General features: G+C 38.2%; 1 protein-coding gene across 1 annotated transcript; it reads right to left on the bottom strand.

The window, feature by feature from the left end:
* Positions 1 to 395: 395 nt before the first annotated feature.
* Positions 396 to 26,284, bottom strand: ifc (delta4-sphingolipid-FADS-like protein ifc). Its single transcript, XM_073092524.1, has 7 exons — positions 25,986 to 26,284; positions 16,511 to 16,687; positions 12,952 to 13,091; positions 10,566 to 10,779; positions 7,173 to 7,238; positions 6,043 to 6,188; positions 396 to 858 (listed from the first exon to the last, which is right to left on the bottom strand). Exons 1-7 carry the CDS (start codon positions 26,065 to 26,067, stop codon positions 718 to 720), a joined length of 966 nt encoding a protein of 321 aa, XP_072948625.1. The 5' UTR covers positions 26,068 to 26,284; the 3' UTR covers positions 396 to 717.
* Positions 26,285 to 27,195: the final 911 nt, after the last annotated feature.

The following is a 27,195-nucleotide window of genomic DNA, read 5'->3' as shown; positions in this document are numbered from 1 at the left end:
TTTGCCAAGTTACTTTTTTAAGCATTTTTCGTTAACTCGGAAAGGTCAACCAATTATTGGCTAATAAGTAAAAAAAAAATACATTAGATCTATTACACTGGGAGTTTTTGGAAAAATCTCATTCCTAAAAAAACAATGTGAGCCGTCACGGGACGCCTGGCAGATGTGAAACATCGACATTATTTTGTAAAAGTAATATGCAGAAAAGAACATATTGTGATAGGAACTAAATATGTCAATGATAAAATAAAATATTACGATTTTTGCGCATGGCGACGCGTCGCCACACCGTACACACTACTGCATATAGACTGTATATATATACCATCGTATAGCGTGGCGACGGTTTAGAAATCGGTAAACGTAAAAGCCGCACGTAAAAACGGTGTAGAAATCGGTTTTACGTGCGGCTATAGATGTTTCACATCAAAAGCAACAACCGTCATACATACAAAAGCTTAGAAAACATCGATAACGCGTTTCAAGTTATAGTCCGCGCCAAACTTCTAGTCCGCTCTGAAGTTGTTGCGCGCAGGTGTAGTCAGAGAGCCAATGCGGTCGAACACAACCACAAGCATATACTCCGTAGCAACGTAAGGGCACACTAACTTGCTATTGTGACGCGACTCGTTATTCAGAGCGGACAAGAAGTTTGGCGCCCAACCAGTAACGCCCTCTGTTATCGAGTAGCGGCGATTCCTAATACCAGTGGTAAGTCTAGCTATCCAAGCCGTAGTGTTTCCTCTTTATCCTTGCGTAGGGTCCTATGTCGGGGTCCATCACGAAATCATAGAGGACGCTCGACCAGCTGTTGTGCTGGGGCAGGTTGTCGTAGAACTCCGAGGCTATGCGTCTCACCTGGAAAATGTAAATTATTAAATTACTTTAGTTATTTTGAAGTAAAAAGTTACAAAGTTTCATAATAAATAATGTGACAAACAATCTATTGAAAGATTTTTGAAATACATTTTTAGTAACATCATTTTGTTTATTGTATTGTTCTCAGAAAACGGTGCATGAAACCTCATTTGAATTTATATTTAACTAGCTGACCCGGCAAACGTTATGTTGCCGTATAAACAAAAAAATGTGGGTGAACATCCCTTTTCACTTGGGGGTATGAAAAATAGATAGTAGCCGATTCTCAGACCTACTGTATTTATATATATATATATATTTCTTATGTGCGTGTGTATGTATCACCTTTTGTGGTTCGACTTCGGCCGCACCACTGCCACATACACCTATTTCCTAATAACAGCAGTGTTAAGATGCTGTGTTCTGGTTTGAAGGGTGTGATAAGGGAAACATACTTTTCCGAGTCGTTCTAGCTTAGTCCTCAGGGATAGCGGCGCATCTATAGACGACCTCAGATAGGAATATCTAATCTTATATGAGGTTGATTACAGATGTCCATGGGCGGCAGTAGCTTACCATCAGATGGACTGCATGCTCGTCTGCTACTCCCATATTATATAAAAAAAATCAAAGTTTTATCTAACCTTTCAACATAATGAAGTGTTTCTTGTATATCTACTCACTTCTACTCATTATCATAAGTACATTTACAAGAATACTTCAATACAATTCTGATTCATCGTTTCATACAATGAAAGTGTCACCCACAGGTGTCGACTATCCTATATATAGACAAAAAATATCAACTGTCTGTCTGTTTTTAAAAACTTTTAATATCACTATTTGAGTATGACTTATAACAACGTTGCGTTCATTTTGTTCTTTACATATGTTTTGCGAGGTTTTGCCAACGGCTTCGCTCGCGTTACGAAGTAATATTATTAACTAAGAAGATTTATACAAACTTTCATCCCCTATTTTATCCCTTGGGGGTAGAATTGATCAAAATCCTTTCTTAGCGGATGCCTACGTCATAACATCTATCTGCATGCCAAATTTCAGCCCGATCCGTCCAGTGGTTTGGGCTGTGCGTTGATATATCACTATGTCAGTCAGTCAGTCACCTTTGAGTTGTATATATTTAGATAATCATTATTGAAGTTATACCTCTTTTGAGGCGTTTAGATTACAATTATGAGAGATTTTAAGAAAAATCGACACCACAAAGTTGGCTAGTAAATATTGAAAGTGTTGCATAGAAAATTAAGTATGTTACAATACATTACGTATGTATTTTGTATGTTGTAATATTTTTTGCACTTTGTTTTGTAATAGTTTCGCTTTTTACGTGCGTATACAGGGTTGTTTTTTTTTTTTCAAAATATACTCGTTCGATTCCCGGCTGGAGAAAAATATTTAAAAAAAATCTGATGATGCAAATTTAGTTTTTATCAAAATTGGCCTCGTATCTCCTTTCAGCACTTTTCGCTAATCCTTATAATTTTGGATTTGGCCCTAAGGCCTATTTGAAAAAATCACCCTGTATAAACGCATACTTAATATATGCTTTTATTTGACGACCCGCGTGGCGGAGCGGTCACCATACATTCGGGTTCGGGTTCGATTCCCGGCTAGACATTTCTGAATTATGAATTAGTTATCTGTTCTGGGTCTGGGTGTTTGTGTCAATGTCTCTGTGTGTGTCCATACCAACCACGATATAGGCAATCCTAGTGGGGCTGTGAGTGTTGAAATCGTTTTATTTATTTATTTATGTCTCTTTCTTTGGCACTCCGTAGTCCAAACCTGTCGTGGGAATCGTCTAAATTGTGTGAGTAACATAGGCTATTTTTAAGTAGTATTTTTGTAATCCTTATCCTTACTAATATTATAAATCCGAAAGTAACTCTGTCTGTCTGTCTGGTTGTCTCTTCTTCACGCCTAAACCACTGAACCGATTTTAATGAAATTTTGTACAAAGATAGTCTGAGACCCGAGAAAGGACATGGGATAGTTTTTATCCCGGAAATACCATGGGAACTAGGGATGGCGATCTTAGATCGATTAATCGGAGAATTTCTTTTGGACCCAAAACTTCGATTATTTTAATCGATATTAGTAAGGATTAAGTCGTAAACTATGCATTGACAATGCCAAAGAAGTGTAACTTCTTACTAACGTACATCTAAGAAATAATACTTCTCACTGCTACACAGTACTAACCCAAACAAACAAAGTCAGTACAAAATCTAGTTCTAAAAAAGATTGCATTTACACAAGGCGTATCTTATCAAAAGATAAAAGATAACAAATCTCAGCCACTCCACACAATGGGCTGATACGAGGGATTAGTGTTTCATTGTTTGATAAAGATAACGACATTATGTCACTGTATCAATCTGTGACGTATTGTTTTCTTTTTAGGGTTCCGTAAGCAAATGGTAAAAATGGTAATGGTATGGTATAATAGGGTACCGACCCTATTATAGTCCGCGCCAAACTGCTAGTCCGCTCTGAAGTTGTTGCGAGCAGGTGTAGTCATACAATTTGCTATGGCGACGCGATTCATTTCTATATTCAGAGCGGACTAGCAGTTTGGCGCGGACTATACGAGTCCAGCTCGCACATGGAGGCTTCCGTACCACGAAATGTTAATTATTTTATAAATATTAAGTATTTATTCTTCTTATTTGTATTTATTATAATAGCAGTTATAGTAGTAAACGCATTGTAAAAGTTTCAACTGTCTTCGTAGTACCGTTTAACAGTTAGATCGAAAAATGTTGTAAGGAGACCCCCTTTAATAATCATCTTTATTTTATTATTCGTATTTGTTGTTATAGCGGCCACCGTTATACATACTCTGTTAAAAAAAATCAAGTGTCTATCTATTACGGTTCCAGGGATAGAGCCCTGTGACAGACGGACAGACACCAAAGTCTTAGTAAAAGGTTCTGTTTTTACCCTTTGAGTACAGAACCCTAAAAATAAGTAAAAAATACGTGTGGCACTCGGAGACTGCCTCGGTAAAGCTATTGCATAGCATTTTTTATCAACTTATGCATATTGAAAGCGTGATATTTCAAAAAGTCATTAACCCGTCAACTGGCGTGTGCGCCCCGGGGCGCAGAGATCGCTACTAAAAGTATCACCGCTGTGCCGGTCGGAATGGGGGGTGTTAGGATTTTTCGTTACGGAATTTCTGGATTCGGTCTCCACGCTCAAGGCCCGCGATAGAAGCTATGCAATAGCTTAAAAATAATGAACATTTGGTGTTACGGAAGCCTCCACGTGCGAGTTCGACTCGTACTTGGCGTGTTTAATCTTTCAATGACAATGATTCACTTATGTTATTGATCATCGATATCCAATTTTTGCCTAAAGATCGAAATTTGATAAGGTCTAGTAGCACTTGTTATTAATCCTCAATCTATCCAATAGATACACTTACAAAGATTTAACAATTTGTGCCTGCTTGAAATTGAATTGAAATATGTTTAACATACGGGGCGTTTTTTTAATTGGGCATGGATTAAGATATCGATTTTCAGAAACAAAAATGTGTCTGTTTGTCTTTCTGTCTGCCTTTTTTTACGAGAGGGAAACCTTCAAAAGCTACCCCATGCCATGGGAGCGACACGAGGTTATGTGGGATTCTTACCGCACTAAACCCCCCCCTCCTCCCCCAGGGTGGCCGTCCTCGGCGCTGGGAAGAGGACTCCGGAATCTCCAGAGGAACGCAACTGGAGTCCTCTTAGCGCATTGCCCCGTCGGGCTTCGCCCAGGTGAGCTTGGCGCTCGCCACACTGTCTGTTGTACACGACGGTATGCGACCACACATACCGCCGTCCTTCCCGGGGCCGTTGGCCGCGCGGTTCGAGCTTCCACTCTTGCCACCCACGATCCCAGAAGCCCCCTCTTAGTCGGCTCTTACGACAGGCAGGGGATACCGTAGCTCTATTCTGGTCCCGGAACTACAGGGATAACCTATACAACTACCTATGTACCTAACTAGCTCCCTACCCATCAACACTCACCTCAGGCAGCTTCACAGGCACATAGACATATTCATGATACTTCATGAGTACGTCTCGAAGCACTTCCTGAACCTACATACCTCACTCCCTATCTATCATAACACTCACCTCAGGCAGCCTGCTGCCGGGCACAGCGGGGAAGTCATGGTGCTCGTTGTGGTTCATTCCTACCTATCTCTCTACCTCACTACCTACCTGCTTTTCTACCCAACAACCTCAAAACCTGACTCCCTACCTAATTTAATATCTAGCTCCCTACCTAATTCAATACCCACCTCCATACCTCGCTCCCTACATCTACCTCACAATCTACCTATTTGCCTAACTAGCTCCCTACCCATCAACACTCACCTCAGGCAGCCTGTTCACATGCACATAGACATAATCATGATACTTCATGAGTACGTCTCGAAGCCCTTCCTGAACCTGCATTTTTTTTTTATAATATAAGAGTAGCAGACGAGCATGCAGTCCACCTGATGGTAAGTGGCTACTGCCGCCCATGGACATCTGTAATCAACCTCCCGATAGGATTAAATATTCCGACCTGAGATCGGCCACAGATGCGCCGCTACCCCTGAGGACTAAGCTGGAACGCCTCGGAAAAGCCTGTCTCCCTTACCACACCCTTCAAACCAGAACTCTACCTAATAACAGCAGCGCCTAACACTGCTGTTATTAGGAAGAAATATGTGTGGCGGTGGTGCCGCCGGAGTCGAACCACAAAGGGTTCTACCACTTCATATCACACATAATCATCTACATACCTCACTCACTACCTATCATAACTACGTACTGATATTTAATTGTGTTTAATATATTGACTTTAATTTCTGATTTGATTTATGTAATTATCATATTTGATTATTGACATATTTTTTTTGTAACATATAATAATTTTGACTTTAATCTATTGTGGAAATTAAATAATGATTATATAATAATTAATTATGACTGACGTAAGTAACGATGTACCTACTTGATTATAAATGTACCAATTAATCTGAAATTTTCTATAACTGACTATATTAACTAAATTTATTAATGTATAACAATTATTTTTGTCTTACTCTAACGCATTAGGTATAAACCTGTAATGTTAGCTGTAATTATGATTTAAATAAATAAATAAATAAATAACACTCACCTCGGGCAGCCTGCTGCCGGGCACAGCGGGGAAGTCATGGTGCTCGTTGTGGTAGCCCACGTTGAACGTGATCCAGTTCAGCGGCCCGTAGTACGAGTACGTCTCGAAGCCCTTCCTGAACATGTAGTGCTCGGATATGAAGTGACCTGGGAAAGGAAAAAGCCATCAGGACATTATTACGGTTCATACTTGTTTGTTAAAGAGTTGAATTCTAGTGGATCTGAAGGTATAGGTTCCAATCATTGGCATTGATTTTTGTTTTTTTTTTTAGTTAGGTTGTTTTTCTTTATAACATAGGAGTAGAAGACGAGCATGCAGTCCACCTGATGGTAAACTACTGCCGTCCATGGACATCTGTAATCAACCCCAGATAGGATTACATATTCCTACCTGAGGTCGTTCAGATGCGCCGCTATCTCTGAGGACTGAGCCAGAAGAGCAAGGTTTCGTAGCAGGTTGATTCGACTGTTGGGGAACCACCGATACTCCTATTTCTAGCGTGAAACTGTTCTTGGGTTTCGGACATGGGTGCGAACGTGGGTGGCGATGCATCTATGATCAGTTTCAGGTAGAACCTGGTCAATATGGACTTGGTTACAGATACCTACAGGCGGCAGTGACCACTCATCGCCAGATGAATTGAATACATATTTGCCTAAAAAACGATTAAAATATGTTTATAACACTCTTCTATTAGCTTGGGTTGTATCTATGTATGTATGTAAGTATGTAACGTTTTTTCATGTAACTTGAGTGAATTCGCAATAGTTGTGCTTCATATAATATGTACAATGAAGTAAAAATATAGGTAGGAATTTAGTTTAAATGTTTAAAATAAGGCCTCTCTATCGTATTGGGTGTTTAGCCTGTAAGGATAGATGTAATGGTGTTTTAAGATAAATAAATAAATAAATAATGAATCTTCAGCTCGATTTCTACCCACTTTGGACGGTCCGATTAACTAAATTTTGAATTTAAAATTTTGAACAATTATCAAGAACCGATAACAACGCACGATTTTAATAATGTTATCCCATTTTCCTCATCAGGATCGTCAGGAACCAGAATTAATGATTTTCCTTGTGCGATTTAAGCGTGTTTTTTTAGTTTTTAAACTATATATTTATTACCTGCAACAGGATGCACTCCCATGCTTAGTAGAGACCCTAGTAATAGGTAACCAAGGGTCTTCCAACCTGAAAATAAAAGTATAATATATTAACTTACATTATAACATAGATTAGTAAAGATACTTCGCCGCCTTGAAATTGAATGAAGCCGCAAATGGCTTATTATAGTAAGTTCTTTTTTTTTTAATTCTCGACAAATAAAAAAAATTTTTAGAGAAAATTTACGAATAAATAACTAACACTGCGTAATTTACATGATAATTAAATAATTTATAATAATAATTTCAAATATATTAGGGACATTTTAGCACGGAGACGTGGCAAAACTTTTTTACGCAACTATTTCAATTCTCAAAACTGGGTACATTTTCATGTTAGGAGTGAGTAATCTTTACTAATTTATGCATTATAACCCTTGAAATTAATATGTACTTGTAAATTAACAGGATGCTATTACTAATATACATGGATGGAAAAATCTTAAACTATAAAAATGCTGAAAGAAGTTACAAGGACTATTTTGACGAAAATTATAATTGCATCATTAGTTTTATAGGGTTCCGTACCCGACGGGTAAAAACGGAACCCTATTACTAAGACTTTGCTGTCTGACCGTCTGTCACAGGGCTCTATCTCCGGAACCGTAATAGATAGACACATGATTTTTTTACAGAGGATGCATAACGGTAGCCGCTATAACAACAAATACTAAAAATAAAATAAAGTTGAATATTAAAAGGGGTCTCCATACAACAAACCGGTATTTTTCGACATTTTTCGATGTAACTGTTAAACCATACTAGGATTTTTTACAATCCTTTTACTATTATAAATGCTATTATAATAAACACAAATAAGAACAATAAAACATATTTTAATATAAGTAAAAAATTATGGACATTTGGTGGTACGGAAGCCTCCATGTGGGAGGTCGACTCGTACTTGGCAAATTATTTTTATTTATTTATTTTTTCAATATAGGAGTAGCAGACGAGCATGCAGTCCACCTGATGGGAAGTGGCTACTGCCGCCCATGGACATCTGTAATCAACCCCAGATAGGATTAGATATTCCTACCTGAGGTCGGCCACAGATGCGCCGCTACTCCTGAGGACTAAGCTAGAACGCCTCGGAAAAGTCTGTCTCCCTTACCACACCCTTCAAAACGGAACACAGCAGCGCCTAACACTGCTGTTATTAGGCAGAAATAGGTGTTCAATAAAGTGTAATAAAAATATATATAAGCGACGAATAGATAACTTGTTTCCTTTGGGAAATCGGTTAATTAAGTTAATTAACAAAATTAAATGAAATATATTTATTTTGTATAGGCCAACGGCGGCACTTACAAATTGTCAGTTACAATATTTTTAACACGCTTTTAATAGCTTGGGTTGTATCTATGTATGTATGTATGTATGTAACGGAATCTTTGAGCTCAATTTTCACCCGTTTCTAGAAGCTTGATACATTTTAAACTTTGCACACGTATCAAGGACCGATGACAATGCAATAATAATAAACAATAAACGCTTTCTACACTCACAGCCCCACACTAGGATCCCCTGTGTCGTGGGTGCCATGGACACACATAGACAAATACACAAACACCCAGACCCAGAAACAGAAATCTAAATTCATCATTTAGATATCTGTCTGGCCGGGGATCGAACCCGGGACCCTTTGCGCGTCAGACCGGTATGGTGGCCGCTCCGCCACGCGGGTCGGCCCGCGTTATAACTTGTTATAATTTGTTAACAGTTTCCCATTATCCTTATTAGATTAATTATTACCCCAATTGTTGTCACAGACTAAAAAAATTTAAATAAATAATAGTTTAAAAGTTTTCGATTAGCAATGAAAGCGTGTTTTTAAACGTTTTTTTTTAGTTTATTTTAACTATTATTTATTTCTTAAACTTCACGGGATCGGAACGCGACCTCAACTGAGAAATGAATAACTAAAGGGAAATCATAGATTAGTAAAGATTACTCACTCCTAACAAGAAAATGTACCCAGTTTTGAGAATTGAAATAGTTGCGTAAAAATGTTTTGCCACGTCTCCGTGCTAAAATGTCCGTAAAATATTTGAAATAATTACTTATTTATTATGTAAATTACGCAGTATTCGAAAATTTTCGCTAAAAATGTTTTTATTTGTCAAGAATTCAAAAAAAGAACTTACTAACAAGCCGTTTGTGGCTTCATTCAATTTCAAGGCGGCGAAGTATCTTTACTAATCTATGAGGGAAATACACTTTTTTGTGACAGGATGTCCGTCTGGCTCACTAGTATTATTCATTACAACGTAAATATATTAGTTATCTACGTATTCGTCATGTTAATCGATTTTCCTTATGCATGAGAACACCAGACTGTTTTCAAAAACCTTTCATAATGAAACCCTATCTATATTATTATAGTTTGTTTGTTTTCGAAAAATGTTGGACTACTATTTGGTTTTGAGCTTAAAAGCTTAATACCATAAGCTTTTCCAAAAAATACAGTCCCATTTATTTTGGATTTTATATTTTTGGTATTTGTTGTTATACATATTTCGTAAAAATTGCAAGTGTCTATCTATTACGGTTCAAGAGATAGAGCCCTGTGACAGACGGACAGACAGCGAAGTCTAAGTAATAGGGTTCCGTTTTAATCCGTTGGGTATGGAACCCTAAAAAAAAATTTTATGCAAAGTTGACTAGTAAATAATGAATATTTACTAACCAACTTTATGATGCCGATTTTATCTGTCGGTTTTTGATTTTACAATATGTCATAGACTTATTCGCCAAAAATACGTATATTTCCGGTGAGTTTTTTTTATTCGCCGTCTTATACACATTTCACAGATTTTTTGGTTCTGAAGACCTTTTTAGACCTACAATAACATTGTTCAATATTTTTTATTGTACAAGAAGATTGAAAGGCGCTCTGATTACAAACAAGCAATTATATTGCACAATAATACGAACTGCACAATGTTTTCGTGTTCAGTCAGAGAATAGAATCGATTGAGAATAGTTCTTCCCATAACGAAACACCTTGTGAAGTGGTGGTAGATGAATTGACATTCAAAAAGTGCTCTGTAAAGAACCCATTTTTTTTATTAAAAACAAAAGATGATTCGGTTTGAGTAAAAATATTGCACAATACTGACCCTAAACGATGCAATAAAAAATTAGGTGCAGTAAAAATTAAACACGCTCAAACTTTCATTCAATCTTTGCACAATGTTCAATATTAACCCTATACGCTCAATAATATTGCACAATTCGCAATATTGCACAATATAATTGACAGGCCCGGGGCGGACCGCCCTCCGCCTCCCTCCCCTTAGTCCACTAGACCCGTTACCCGAAGCCTAAATAAAAAAAAAAAGTACAAACTCACCAAACAATTTAATGACGATCGCATCAAAAAACAGTTGCACGATCAAGTTGATGAGCTCGAGCGGAGTGGGCGGCTTCGGTCGCACGACCAGCGGCCGCAGCGAGTAGAAGAACGGCTGCAGCACCAGCCACACGAACTTACCGCCCGTAGTGCAGAACAACTTCGCCTCTAACAGCGTCGGTAGATCTACGTCTATCACCTCGTCGCCTTGGTACTGTAATTAATTTCATCCTCATCAGCATCATCAACCCATTACTGTCGCACTGCTGGGCACGGGTCTCCTCTCAGAATGAGCAGGATTAGGCCATAGTCCACCGTGTTGGCCAAGTGCATCACATACCTTTAAAAACATTTTTTTTCAGGATTTCTCAAGTATGCAGGTTTCCTCATAGAGATGGGCAAAGAACCCGGTTTAAACCCTGTGCAGGGTTTAAACCCAATAAATACCCGTTTATTTCCTCCCACTGGGTATTTATCTGGGTGTTTATAAAATGAGTTAATAAAATGTACACAAAGCTTTTAAAATAGTTCAAATGTTTATTTAATAGATATACTATAGGTTTTTACTGTATTTCTAATGTTTTTACATTTTTAAATATAACATTTTTAGGGGTTCATCTATTTTTATTACATTTTTAATTATTATTTGTTTGACGAAACAAATATCGCACAACTAAAACAAATAAATATACCTCTCGTATACTATTGCACAGGTGGTGTGGGAATATGGGCATATAATGTAAAATGTAATTCTTACGTAATATCTTAATAATTATAGCTTTAAGAAAAAAAATATAAACATTATTTTATAGAAAATTTTAAGTGCTACAACTTTGGTCCAAGGTACTTTTCGATAAAATTTACCGTTTTCGAGAAAAATCCAGAAAGCCGAAAATTTTGACGTTTGACCCCGAATAAGTGCCGACACACACATCGATGAGGACTTTTAGAACTCCACTTGTGATGGTAAACCCAAGGTCTCTACGGAAATTTAGCTTTATGTTATTTGATTACTATTTTTATGTCTAAATTGACCGGACTATAAAAACTCCTCTATCAAAATGTTTCAATGTCATTTTCTGTAAATTAATTAGAAAAAAGTTAAAAAAAGTCTTCCCAAAGTTTAATCTATTATTGTTATTATCTTTGTTATTTTTGGTTTAACGACAAAAAGTTATAGAACTAAAATTATAGATAAATCAATTTGAAACCATAATTGTTCTTACTAAATTTCTGTGCGACGAATAGTTTGCCTGGTAGAGCGTAAAAACGCTTAGTGCCCCTTTTTTCAAGATGGCGGCCGAGGGACAACAGTTGGGACTCCACAAATTAAGATTTAACTGTACACTAAGCCCTTTACACTAATCATTGACATCTATAAAATAAAATCGGGTCTTCGAAAATTGCAACCCAAATGTAACACATCCGAATGGACTATAACATGACTATAACAGCGTAGTTTAATGAAATATGTGCTTTTAGAGCGCATATTTAGTGAATTGTTTACAATATTATTTTAAAAATGATATTACACGAAGAAAATAAAAATATGAATGACAATAGTTTACACCCGCTGTTTGGGTGTTTATTTGGGTTTAAACCCTATTTCACCCAAAATACCCGGTTTAAACCCGTATCCACCCATTGGGTTTAAATCCTCTGCCCATCTCTATTTCCTCACGATGTTTTTCTTCACCGTTTAAGCAAGTGATAATTTTGGAAAATCAGAGGTACGTGCCTGGGATTTGAAACTCGGGCCCCTCGATCAAGAGGCCGAGTTTCTTAACCACTAGGCTATGACTGCGTAATAATGCACTGCTTAGTAATTAATTTATTTCACTGTAATTGAAGCAGTGATAGATTAAGTAATATTTGTCCCTGTAGTTCCGGGACCAGAACAGGGCTACGGTATCCTCTGCCTGTTATAAGAGACGACTAAAAAAGGGCTTCGGAATTGCGAGCGGCAAGAGGGGAGCTCCAACCGCCCGGCCAGCGGCCCCGGGGAGAACGATGGAAAGTGTGACCGCATACCGTCGTACGCTCCATAAGGAGTGGCGAGCTTCATAGTCATTTGGGCGGAGCCCGATTGAGCAATGCGATAAAAGGACTCCGGTTGGAGATCCCGGAGTCCTCTACGGAGCGCCGAGGATTGTCACCGGGGGGTTTTAGTGCGGTAAAAGGTCCACATAACCCGTCGTCGCTCCCACGACTTCGGGTACTTTTCGAAGGTTTCCCCCTCGTCAACAAAAAAAAGGTTAACTAATATTAATTATGAGCAGGAAACCTGCGTACTTGAGAAATATAAAAATAGGTTTTCAAACAAGTGGAATATAGCCTATCCTTAACCAACGAGATAATAATGGGTTGACGACGAATATATACTTACCCTATGATGCTCCAAGTGGTACTTCTTAAAGCTGATGGAAATAGGGATGCCTATGGGCAAGTTGGCGAAGAAACCGAACAGCTTATTGTGTAGCGGTCGGTTGTGGCCGAACGCGAGGTTGTGGGCTATTTCGTGGATCGCTGAAAACAAAAAGATGTTTTAGATTTCTTATAGAAGTAAGCAGCGATAGCCTAGTGGTTAAGAAACGCGACCTCTCGATCGAGGGGTCCGAGGTTCAAATCCCAGGCACGCACCTCTGATTTTCAAAAAATTATGTGCGTATTAGAAATTAATTATCACTTGCTTAAACGGTGAAGGAAAACATCGTGAGAAAACCTGCATACCTGAGAGATTTATAAAAAAAAATCTCAAAGGTATGTGAAGTCTACCAATACGCACTTGGCCAGCGCGGTGGACCATGGCCTAATCCTTCTCATTCTGAGAGGAGACCCGTGCCCAGCAGTGGGACAGTAATGGGTTGATGATGAATGATGATGATGATAGAAGTATCAGATGGTAAATAGCAATTGCCATATTGACTTATCGTCAAGAAAGGCTTAAGTCTAACACGTATGGAAGCCCCACTCTTATCCCCTGGTGAGTTATGGACCTAACCGAAACTATCGGATATTTGAAATTTATCCGAAACCCTAACGGAATCCGGAATGTCATATCCGTAATTGGAAATATACAAAACTATCGGATAATCCGAAATAACCGTAACCATATCCGAATCCAATACATATCCGTATTCGTATTTAGATCCGAAACTCTATATTCGTAAGATTCCTAATGTAATAAACCCAAGGAAGGATTAGGTCGTGACTGAATTCGACCACAAATGCGTTATTATACTAGGGACTAAGCTGGGATGCCTCATAATTATTTCGTAACACACCCTTTAAACAAGACAATAAAACCACTCAATATTTTTACCATAAATCGAAAATAATACGTACTAAGCAACCACAAAATACGACCTTTAAAAAAAATACAAAATTTGTGCCTGCCTGGATACAAACCCAGTACGCTCCACGACAACAGCATTTTATTTATTTACTTATGACGATATCAAACAAGTGATGTCTTTCAAGCATAGAAAATTCCGTGAAATTATAGCTCTATGAAATAGGCAATTCTGTTTCTTATCGCTAATAGCCTAATACTCGGTATATTTTATTGATCTACTTGTATAGATAAGGTAACATAAACACTTATATATGTACGTATCGGGATTCCTATAATTTTCTATCGCTTGAAGTGGTTGATTACATTATGGCAACTTGAAAGCTTTTGAAACCAATATAGTGATCGGGGATGTGTTAGAGGCACATCTGTTTCTAGTTTGAAGCAGTACTTTTTTCGGTAGAAGGGTGCCGGCTGCCTTACATACGACTTACGAGTATGAGGCGACCTGAGTTCACAGGAGTTGCAATCAGTGGCGGACTAAGGCCCTCAGTGTAATATATTTTTTTTATAATTTAGAATAGCAGACGTGCATGCAGTCCGCCTGATGGTAAGTGGCTACTGCCGCCCATGTACATCTGTAATCAACCCCAGATATGATTAGATATTCCTACCTACCTGAGGTCGGCCACAGATGCGCTGCTACCCCTGAGGACTAGCTGGAACGCCTCGGAAAAGTATGTCTCCTTTACCACACCCTTCAAACCGGAACACAGCAGCGCTACACTGCTGTTATAACAGAAATAGGTGTGCGTGTGGCGGTGGTGCCGCCGGAGTCGAACCACAGAGGGTTCTACCACCCTCATATTTAATTTTATAAAAAATAGTCTAGCATGCTAGTCTAATACTTTCCATGACGTCATATTCAGACGACAAATGTCTGTGACCTTGGTTGGAAGTGAATAATCGTATTACCCATACTTCACCACAGTTAAGTGTAAGTACAATGTTAGTTTTATGACTTGTATATAACATACTAATAAATATTATTAATGCCTGTCTACTCTTTAGACATCATTGGCAGAGTTGTATTTGCAAAAATAAACCAATAATAATTACGAAAATGTTTGTTTTTAAATACTTTTTAGGGTTCCGTTCGCAAAGACTAAAAACGGAACCAAATCTCTAAGCCTTCGTCATCTGTCCGTCTGTCATAGTCTCTTGAACCGTAATAGATAGGCACTTGAAAATTTTAACGAGTAATTTTTTGAGTATTTATAACGGTAGCTAAAACAAATACTAAAAATTAAAAAAAAAGTCTCATTGAATGGGGTCGCAATACAAATAACCATTATTCGGCGTTTTTCACTTTATTTGTTCAACCGTAATAGGTACCTATACAGTTCACAATTTCACAATGCATTTACTTGTATGGTTACTATGATAACAAATACTACAAATGAAAAATAAATGAAAATTTAGTGGTACGGAATCCTCATTGCGAGAGTTCGATTCGCACTTGGCCAAATATTTTAATATTTATTTTTATCTGCTATACCAAATAGTTTTATTTACCTACATTTAATGCGTATAAATCGATTCGATTTGATAAGAGTCGTGTCGTGTACTCAATTTATGATGATTGAGAACTGTATCCCCCCTAATCATTCGTAGACTGAAGTAATGAATGGTTATTAGTTTCAATTAAGTAAATTTACTCGTGGTTATATCCGAGCTGAGGCACTATTCTTTTGTGTTTTTTTAAGGTGGTAGAACTCTTTGTGATTCGACTCTGTCGCACCACCGCCACACTTATTTCTGTATACTAACAGCAGTGTGAAGTGGTAAGGGAGACATACTTTTCCGAAGTATTCCAGCTTAGTCGTCAAGGGTAGCGGCGCATTTGTGGCTGACCTCAGGTAGCATCTAATCCTATCTGGGGTTGATTACAGATATTCACTGGCGACAGTAGCAACTTACCATAAGGTGGACTGTATGCTCGTCTGCTACTCCTATATTATAAAAAAATAGTAAACAGCATGCAGTCCACCTTAAGGTCATTGCCGCCCATGGAGATCTGTAATCAGCCAAGATTAGAATCCTACCTGTACCCACCCTTACCATGAGTTTTCAAAACATCCCACAATATTACGTTACGTTTACTCAATCCATTATTCTGCTCCGTTTGCTTCAGTAGACTGAGTAAACGTCACCATAAGTGTTCAAGTTTTTTTGTCTGCCTCACATGTTCGCAACAAAGAGAGACAAAACATAAAGCGCTATTTTGTCAATTTAGACGTTTAATGTTACGTTACTGACACTATAGTTCTGAGACAATCCGCTAGAGGCGCTGATTGGAAATTGTACGGGCAATACGTAAACAAATACCAAAACAGTCATATTTGTCAAAACGTAAACACTCATGGTAAGGGTACTGAAGTCGGCCACAGACTCGTTTCTACCCCTGAGGACTAAGTTGGAACGTAGCCTAAGTATGTCTCCCTTACCACGCCCTTCAAAGCGGAAAACAGGAGCGCTTAACATTGCAAAAATAGGTGTGGCGATGATGAAAATGCGCTTTAGGAATTTTAAGTGCGATCACGTGGGACCATGTGTTACAAGTTACAATATATCACTAGAGCTGTTAACTCACCCAACATCAGAGAGTGGTTGATCACCCCGCCGAAGCAGTACGCGAGCAGCAGCATCACCGGCCAGCTGAGGCTCGCAACGAACGGCAGCGTGGCCAGCTGGGTCACCACCATCGCCGTCACCACCCATTTGAACATCGGGTCGTAGCCGTACAGCTTCTTTATCTCCGGGTATTTTTCTGTAACAAATGAAAATTTAATTAAGTATATTATGTATGTAATGTAAACAGCGATAGCTTATTAGATTAGAATAGGGCTACGGTATCCTCTGCCTGTCGTATGAGGCGACTAAAAGGGGGCTTTCGGGGTTGCGGGCGGCATGAGTGGGAGCTAGAACCGCCTGGCTAGCGACCCCGGGAAGAACGATGGTATGTGTGGCCTCATACCGTCGTACGCTCCACACGGAGTGGCGAGCTTCATAAGCATCTGGGCGGAGCCAGACGAGGCCACGCGCCAAGAGGACTCCGATTGCGTTCCTTAAGAGATCCCGGAGTCCTCTACGCAGCGCTGAGGACGGTCACCGGGGGGGTTTTAGTGCGGTAAAAGTCCCGCATAACCCGTCGTTGCTCCCACGGCGTCGGGTACCTTTTGAAGGTTTTCCCCTCAAGCTTAGTGGTTGAAACTCGTCTCGATCGAGGGGGCCTAGGTTCAAATCCCAGGCCCGTAACTCTGATTTTTTAATTATGTGCGTGTTAGAAATTAATTGTCACTTGCTTTAACGTTGCTGGAAAATGTTGTGAATGCCTGACTATCTGAAAGATCTTAAAAAAGTTTTCAATGTTATGTGAAGTCTACCAATTCGCGTGTGGCCAGATGGACTATGGCCTAATCCTTCCTATCCTGAGGAGACCCGTGATTTTTTTATAATATAGGAGTAACAGATGAGCATGCATTCCACCTGATAGTAAGTGGCTACTGCCGCCCATGGACATTTGTAATCAACCCCAGATAGGATTAGATATTCCTACCTGAGGTCGGCCACAGATGCGCCGCTATCCCTGAGGACTAAGCTGGAACGCCTCGGAAAAGTCTGTCTCCCTTACCACACCCTTCAAACCGGAACACAGCAGCGCCCAACACTGCTGTTATTAGGTAGAAATAGGTGTGGCGGTGGTGCCGCCGGAGTCGAACCACTAAGGCTTCTACCACCTTAAATGGTGATTGCATTATCATCAGATGCATACATGCACGCCAAATTTCAACATGATTGGTTACCGGGTAGTGGAAAAAGAGTGATAGCCTAGTGGTTAAGAAACTCGGCCTCTCGATCGAGGGGTCCAAGGTTCAAATCCCAGGCACGCTGATTTTTCAAAGTTATGTGCGTATTAGAAATTAATTATCACTTGCTAAACGGTGAAGGAAAACATCGTGAGGAAACCTGCATACCTGAGAGATTTATAAAAAAAAAATCTCAAAGGTATGTGAAGTCTACCAATACGCACTTGGCCAGCGCGGTGGACTATGGCCTAATCCTTCTCATTATGAGAGGAGACCCGTGCCCAGCAGTGGGCCAGTAATGGGTTGTTGATAATGATGATGATGGAAAAAGAGTTTTACAAAGAATTGTTATTGTTGTATTGATGTCAAAAAAAATCCAATTGTTATCATATATAATTACAAGTTATCAAAATGTCACTCTGCGTGTTTATCACGACCTTGCAAATAAATAATGAGTAATATCAATGACATAACTTAGATCCTATCGCAGCCCTAACTAGGGTCATCACTCATTATACTCTGCGCGCTGTAGCATGTACCCCTTTTTTTTTTGTTTTCGAGGGGGAAACCTTCGAAAGGTACCCGGTGCTGTGGGAGCGACACAGAGTTATGTGGGATTCTTACCGCACTAAAACCCCCCCGGTGGCCGTCCTCAGCGCTGCGTCAAGGACTCCGGTATCTCCAGAGGAACGCAACCGGAGTCCTCTTAGCGCGTTGCCCCGTCGGGCTCTGTCCAGGTGAGCATGCCGCTCGCCACACCGCCTGTTGTACACGACGGTATGCGACCACACATACGCCGTCCTTCCCGGGGTCGCTGGCTGGGCGGTTTGAGCTCCCACTCTTGCCGCCCGCAACCCCGGAAGCCCCTTTCAGTCGCCTCTTACGACAGGCAGGGGATACCGTAGCCCTATTCTGGTCCCGGAACTACAGGGACGTAGCATGTACCCCTGAGGAATAATCTAGAATGCATCGGAAAATTATGTCTCCCTTACCACACCCTTCAATTCAGGGTAGAGCACTGCACAGCGCACAGCACAGCACAACGTTTAACACTGCTGTTATAACAGAAATAGGTGTGGCGGGTGTTCGAACCACAAAGGGTTCTACTTCAGGGCTCTACCACCCTCTAGCGGCTTAAGGGGGGAAGGGGTGTGGGGGGGGGTTCGTTAAGGTCTGTCCGCCTCGGGCCTCAAATCCTGGGGGGGCCTCCAAACACAATTGCTAATAACAGGTCGTCTGAGGCAAAAAAAAGGTCACTGAATGACAGGCAAATAACTCTATGACACATTTGTCATTTTGTAAAATCAAATAATCTTTTTACACTTTTGGGGCCTCCATTCAACTTTCCGCTCCGGGCCTCCGACGACCTTAGTCCGCCACCGGAGGCCTATGTATAATATTTTATCGAAACTCAATGTAAACTCATTGCACTGCCGCCCATGGACATCTGTAATCAACTCCATACTGAATTATATATTCCTATTTGACGTCGGCCACAGATGCGTCGCTAACACCGAATGAAGACTAAGCTGGAACGCCTCAGAAAACTACGTATCCCATACCATATGACCCTTCAAACCAAAACACAGCAGCGCTTGACACTGCTGTTATTAGGCAGAAAATGGTTTCGCGGTGGTGCCGCCGGAGTCGAACCGCAAAGGGTTCTACCACTTTCAGTAACATAACATAACTGCTTATGTGCCAACCCTATTTATGACTAATACGAATACCAAAAACACGTCAAATCGCGATATATCACACGTGAGCCCACGGGCGTGCGAGATAAGCCGTTATCACTGATTACATGTATATCCGGTAAAATAATCTGCTAATATGCCTTCGGTGTTTGTGATCACATAGATTGGTCATGTCTATTAGGTATATGTATGAAAGAGGTAAATTGTGTTAATTATATAGGTATTTATATGACTAACTAATGCCGGCTTTGTTGTTTGCCGGTAGCTTGTCTAAAGGACATGATGATGATGGATTTTAAAATATTTTTAATATTCAAGTAATAAAAACAAACTTCTTTGATTTTCGTATTCTTCTCAAAAAACCCTTACTTTTGATACCCATATAAAGTACGTGCATAAAAGATTATTGTTATCATCTTGAGGCATCCACTATTTTGGATTTAGCATGAAATCAAATGTTCCTGCATGACAATACGCTGTAGTAGTACTCTTAAACTTTACGATATGGGGAGCGGGAGCTACGTTCATCTAACTCTCGTGCTCTGTCTTTACCTCTTCACCGGTCTGGGTTTCTCTCTAATTCTTTCACGCTCCAATCAGCGCAGCTTAGGAATGCTCTTCCTGAGGAACTTAGAAAGATGTGCTCCAAATACACTTTTAAAAAGAATTGTCATTCTAAGGAAGTGTTGAGATGTTAGGTATAAGATTATGCACAAAAATAGGATCAAAATAGGACATTCACTTAGGAGGATTTTATTTTTTACCTGAAATCGGTATTTAGAATTAAAAACACAGAAACTTGAATATCTCAAAAACAAATCATTATCGGTTAGGGTACTTAATGACAAAACCCATTGCAAATGAGCTTTACTTTTACCCCTCCAAGGGAATGTATCGAATTTTCAGTAACCCTGTATAATGAACAAGTATCAAAAATAAACCAACCCCACTGTTAAGTGGGTGGTTCGACGGTGCCCCCATCCTTCCATCGAAACGCAAATACTACACGCTAGATATACGTATCGCGGTGGTACATCCTGGATCAAACTATACGACCACTTTTTAATCATACAACACCACCACACACACCTATTTCTACGTAATAACAGCAGTGTTAGGCGCTGCTGTGTTCCGGTTTGAAGGGTGTGGTAAGGGAGACAGACTTTTCCGAGGCGTTCCAGCTTAGTCCTCAGCGGTAGCGGCGCATCTGTGGCCGACCTCAGGTAGGAATATCTAATCCTATCTGTGGTTGATTACAGATGTCCATGGGCGGCAGTAGCCACTTACCATCAGGTGGACTGCATGCTCGTCTGCTACTCTTATATTATAAAAAAAAAAAACTACAAATATAGTAGTCTGACTACAAATTTAAGTACGTTCTCACGTTCACGGTCTAATGATAAATGCTCGTTTACAATTAGAACTAATTAGTGTATTGTTCAAACAAATGCGCTAACAACAGCTTCTAAATACAACTAGTTATCCTCATCGATCGTGCGACCAATTTTTTTTTACAAAAATAGTCAAATAATTTTGTACATTTTACTAGATGGCGATGTCTTCTTTTTCACTATGGCACTGTTATTATAGAAGACAAATTAGACGCAATTTTATTTGAGAGGCTGGGATTATATGGGGTGCAAATAATTTGCACGATTTTTCCAGTAAACTATGGTATTCATCATATAGAAAAATTGCAATAGGCATGATGACAGTTTTAAAAAATCTAAGAATAAATGATTTATGTAAAAACAATATATTGAAAGGATTCTCAAAAATGAGGCAGTTTAAGAAAAAAAATAAGATTTACTATATCTATACTAATATTATAAAGAGGAAAACTTTGGTTGTTTGTTTGATTGTAATGAATAGGCTCAAAAATTACTGGACCGATTTTAAAAATTATTTCACCATTCGAAAGCTACATTATCCACGAGTAACACAGGCTATATTTTATATGAAATATATTTGATAAATAGATTTTGAGGCGGTACAAGGTTTGCTGGGTCAGCTAGTTTACAATAAAATGAAAGTATAAAATACTGCAGTCGGCCATCTTGTCTAAAACGCTAGTTAGGGCGCGAATGACGTCATTTTTGAGTATGTCACTGAATTGCTTGAACTTTTGTATGGGATATTCTAATGTGACGTCACCAACGGACGCCATGACACCCGCGAGCGTTTTCGCGCTTAATTCAAAATAAGTATAAAAATATGCTATTATTTTCGTTAATACTGAATTTATTGCCGAAATAATACGATTTTTGGAATCAGTAGACATGTACGTACATTATAGAAGGGGTTTTCAAAATTTGTCATCATGCCAAATATACAATGAAATTGAATTTATCGCCTAAATTAATTTCCACTTAACTTTTTTACGTGGAACCATAAATAACAAAGTTATTAACGAAAGTAGCTCAAAATTTAGGGGCAAATTTTCTCTTATTCCATTAACTTTTTACGGTTTCTTTTTACGCACCCAAAACATAATTTCGATAATAAATGGAAAAATTCGTCAATACTCAATCGTAATCAAGGAATGAGATTAATATTTCGTAATCTGGCATGTAAATATTTTGGATTACTTATTTACGGCTGTTACGATAACTATATTTATTGTGATACGAGCCGTTCCCCGCGGTTTCACCCGCTTTACGCGTGATTGAACTCTAGATTTAATCGATTTTGGATTTTTATAATATATATATATATATGTGGGATCGTAGAAATGAGAGGTCGATGGTGATATTTAATTCTTATTTTATTTCTCAGAGCTCATGTCAAAATACACGTACATCGTTTTAAACTCTCTCCAACTGACTTCCTTCTTTAGTGTTGCTACTTTCACTCATACAAACTACGTCAGAGTTCTTATATATAAATAAAAAAAAAACTAAAATCTAACCATGTAGGTATTATCCCACATATATACATACATATGTATGTACATATGTATGTATATATGTGGGATAATACCTACATGGTTAGATTTTAGTTTTACTTTTTATTTTTATATAAAAACTCTGACGTAGTTTGATTAAGTCAAAGTAGCAACACTGAAGAAGGAAGTCAGTTGAAGAGAGTGTAAAACGATGTACGTAGGATTTGACATGTGCTCTAAGAAATAAAATAAGAATTAAATATCACCATCGACCTCTCATTTCTACGATCCCACATATATGAATGTATGTCTCATTCTTTACTATGCTAAAGTACAAAGTGGCTTGATGGATTTTAACTTATGAGGTGTTGTATTCGTCCATATTGTGGGAGTGACAAATGCTATATTTTTAAGCAATCGGTTTTTCGTTTTTAAAATAATTACGTTTTCAACATTTTTTCCCTAAAATATGTACAGTAAAAATATACAGTAAAGCAAAAAGCAGAGTAAATAGTAATAATAGTAAGAAGGAGATAGATCCCTTTGTGGTTTGACTCCGGCGGCACCACCGTCACACCCATTTCTGCCTTATAACTGCAGTGTTAAGCGCTGCTGTGTTCTGGTTTGAAAGATGTAGTAACATACTTATCTGAGGATTTTCAATTTACTCCTTAGGGGTAGCGGGCATATCTGTTACCAGGCACAGGTAGGAGTCTAATCTTATTTTTGGTTGATTACAGATGTCCATGGGCGGCAATAGCCACTTACCGTCAGGTGGACTGCATGCTTGTTTACTTCTTCATTATAAAATAATTGAGAAAATCATTAGAAATTTTACTTAGGCTTATAACATATATTGGAATATTTCTTGGAACTAGCTTTCTACACTCACAGCCCCACACTAGGATTCTCTGTATCGTGGGTACTATGGACACACATAGAGACAAATACACAAATACCCAGACCCAGAAACCTAAATTCATCATTTAGATATCCGTCTGGCCGGCAATCAAACCCGGGAATATCTGCATGTCAGATCTCAATTAGCGAATCGGTACATTACAAAAAGTCTTTAAACATAGTCTGGTATTTATGTTGAAAGACCCAAGTAAAATACAACGCATACATGCAATCGATTGGTTACTAGTTGTACATTTTAGTACTTGTTATGATAAGGGAACGTACCCATACTACGTGACCAATTTTTTAATATTTTTCGACCCCTCCCCCCCTCCCGTGACCACCCGTAGTATATGCTAAGACCCCCCCCTCCTTCTAATAGTTACGTAGTATTAGAGATGGGTTGTACTAGGTAAATTTGGGATTAGGTATGCCTTAACGTGTCATGAAATGGCGCGACGAGCAAAAAACAAAAAAAAAATCGGGAACTGTGTCCTGAGCCGGCGAGACGAGCAAAAGCAGCCGATCGTACAACGACGTTATTGTATACGCCTGTAGCACGGATTCTCGTCGACTTGCTTGCTTGCGAGATTTCTCTCGATGAATTGTACTACGTGACAAAAATCTAAGCCCCCCCCCCCCCCGCTCCTATGACTTAGCGTGACATTTTAAAGACCTCCCTCCCCCCCCCCCCTAAATGGGTCACGTAGTATGGGTACGTTCCCTAAGAACATGACTACTTGACATACTCTGTTTACATACAAGAAATTGTATAAGTTAGGGCAGCATTATTTACGTAGAATCACATTTCAAAGAATCCTTTGTAGTTCAACTTTTGTGGCACCAATGTCACACCTATTTCTAATAACAGCAGTGTTAAGCGCTGTTGTTTGAAGGGTGTGGTAAGGGAAATATAATTTTTAAAGGTAATCTTGTTCTAATTTTATTGTTTTGTTTTAATTTTAATGCTACCCCTGAGGACTACCCCTAACAGGAGTTGACATTTTCAGCCAACCTTAAGGGATCTTATCTTATCTGGGGTTGATTATCGATGTTCATGAGTGGCAGTAGCCACTTACCATCATATGGACTGCATGCTTATATGCTACTTTATCCTTATCATAAAAAAGTACAATAATGACTTGATTTTCTTCAAGTGTGACTAAACCATATAATTATTAGTAATTTTTTCTCATTTTTCCTTACATATTTCTTTTGCAGTTACAATGGTACAGACTTGGATTTTTCATTTATTTATTTATCTAGCATGAAAATAGAGAAAATCCTGACTTTTTGGTCTCATATAATTATTTATTCTCATATAATTATTATTCATAAGTTTCATAATTTTACAGTAGCATTGAATATCCAAGGCTAAAAGATAAGGTTTTAAAGCAAAAAAATTGTATGCTGACTGAGCAAAGTTTTTATTACTCCTAATCAACCATGTTTAAATGCTTTCTTACATATTTTTAACACAATATACACATTGTTTGCTTTGAAATATTTTTATTATTTGTATAGCAATGTACTATATAAGTTTTCTATAACTACAGTGCCATGTTACTTCTATTTTGTATTCACATCCAGTACCCTTACCATGAGTTTTTACGTTTTGACAAATATGACTGTTTTGGTATTTGTTTACGTATTTGCCCATACAATTTCCAATCAGCGCCCCTAGCGGATTATATCATAACTTGGTTATATCATAATATATTACATATCATTATATCAAACAGTCATATTTGTTGAACCGTAAAAACTCATGGTAAGGGTACAGGAGGTCTGGGGTTCGAATCCTAGGACCATGATTTTTCAAAGTTATGCATATTATAATACATGTTTTAACAGTGAAAGAATACATTATGAGGAAACTTGTCTAAAAGTTCTCCAAAAAAGTTCTAAATGAATCGTGAAGCCTACCAATCTGCACTTGATCAGTCTGGTGGACTATGGCTTTAGCCCTCACCTAGGTAAACTCAATTAAGTATTGTACGTTATTTCAGGTAATTATACTCTATACTTTATGAGAACAATAAAATACATGAAAATACTTTATTTCGCATGATTTGATTTAAAAGTTTAGGCGTAAGTATTTTTCTTTAAACGACAATTATTGATTGGTGCTGAATCGATGTCGTCACTCGCCAACGCGACATCCCTTAAGTTAAATATATTAATAGATATATAAAGTGTACTTTATTTTGATACTAAGTACTTTTTTTTTCTTACCTATAATAACCAATATACTTTATCTGTAAAAAATAGGTGGCAACCCAACTCTCACTCCAAAAATAGTGCCCAGCAGTGGGCAGTATAGATGAAAATGAAAAATACAAAATACACATTAATATTTCTTGGAATACATTTTATTTAAATAAAAAAAAATGTTATATAAAATAATTGATTGTTCTATTCCCAAGAACAGAGATAATAAATACTGTTATTCATTTAATAAAGTTTTTTTTTACTACGATTAATGAAGTCTTGTTTACGAATTGTAGGAATGGTGGGTGGGTCGAACATTATTTCGACATGTTTATTTTTCCGTAATTTAATTACGACTTCCCGTAAAAAACGTATGATGAATTTAGTAATAATATTATTACTTCACATCGCAAAAGTTTTGCTAATAAAGTCCATATCCACAATCGGTAACAATTGCCGGAAAAATACGGAATGAACCGTTACATAGTTTTGTCTTACGAGCTGTTGTAATCCATTTATCGTTTGTCGAAAATTAACTATTAATTTAAATAGAATGACGTAACTTACCCAATATGATCTTCCTGCGGCTTGCATGAGGCTCCTCGGTATGAACCCACTCAAAATCATCTCTTGATACTCGCGCACCCATAGTCGAAAATTAAATAATTTCACCACTTCACACCGAAATCACTTTTCTACAATTAAATATTAAAAATATTATACGGTATAGCAAAAAAAAATAGTTACGAGGAATTTCGACACGCCTATAAACTGAATAAACGTGAAAATCGAATGTGAAAATTAATAGCACCGAACCGGCCAACCGAACGAGTTGATGGAAAATGACGCGGGCTATGACGTTTCCGCTTTAATAATATACTCCACAGACTATTTAGTTACGTGACATGTGATGGACGTTTGTCGATCATAAGGTTGATTTCGTGATTTTCGCGCCAGATCGAAATAAAAAATATGGTATTGGGATAGTGTACTGCGACCAAGTTATCTGTGAATATGCATTGAGAAACGTCGCTATGTTCGCTTCGGGGTTGCTATCATGGAAATGGTACTTTGTTACTAGGTATTTTTTACTATTTTTCATATCAAAGCATACGTAAATCCAAAAAAAGCATCTGAATTAAATCGAAGTTACTATACCTTAAAAACCAAACTTAAAGATTACGAGACAAGTTTCATGCATTTTTTTTTACGACTGAACAATCACCTGTAGTGTCAAAAACATGACATGATATTGAAATTCGTTCTGTCTGCAAAGGTTAAGTTCATATCATACTCTTTTGCTATACTAGCGTGATTTTGAAATAATTTCAAAATAATATTTATTGCGGTTGGAGAGTGTTCTGTTGAAACATTCCCCATATGACAAAGTTCTTATTCGAGAGATATTTCAGTTCATATTAAGCAACAACAGCGAGTTTGGTTCACATTATTATTGAATGTCACTGTATTGTGAACCAAAATCTGGCAGCCGGCGAATGGTAAAACTGTCGGTTCAACCTAATGTGAATTAACTAATGTTTGAAAATCATATAACATCTCGTGCACAAAAGTAGCAAAAAATAATGCATTGTTATTATTAGCATAGATCTTAAAACGATGCTTCGCTTGAATTTTACTGAATGTAAAATATTACCAAAGTTACAGTTATCATAATATTATCACATTTAATTTAAATATAAATAGTCAGTGTGTACCTTAATGAAAGAAGTAATGATATTAAGTGAAAGCAAAAAAGATAGAATCAAAGGCAGACACA

The sequence above is a fragment of the Epargyreus clarus genome, unplaced genomic scaffold (assembly GCF_041222505.1).
Source record: "Epargyreus clarus isolate Ecla_fem2 unplaced genomic scaffold, WU_Ecla_fem_2.2 ptg000036l, whole genome shotgun sequence".
Taxonomy (NCBI): Eukaryota; Metazoa; Arthropoda; class Insecta; order Lepidoptera; family Hesperiidae; genus Epargyreus; species Epargyreus clarus.
This window is presented reverse-complemented; position numbering and strand designations above follow the sequence as displayed.

Excerpts from the sequence above, each read along its gene's own strand:
- ifc (XM_073092524.1), bottom strand. The coding sequence starts at position 26,067 with ATGGGTGCGCGAGTATCAAGAGATGATTTTGAGTGGGTTCATACCGAG. Across the intron at positions 10,780-12,951 it reads ACCACTTGGAGCATCATAGG|TACCAAGGCGACGAGGTGAT; the intron begins GTAAGTATATAT and ends AATTAATTACAG. Across the intron at positions 6,189-7,172 it reads GGGAGTGCATCCTGTTGCAG|GTCACTTCATATCCGAGCAC; the intron begins GTAATAAATATA and ends TTCCTTTCCCAG.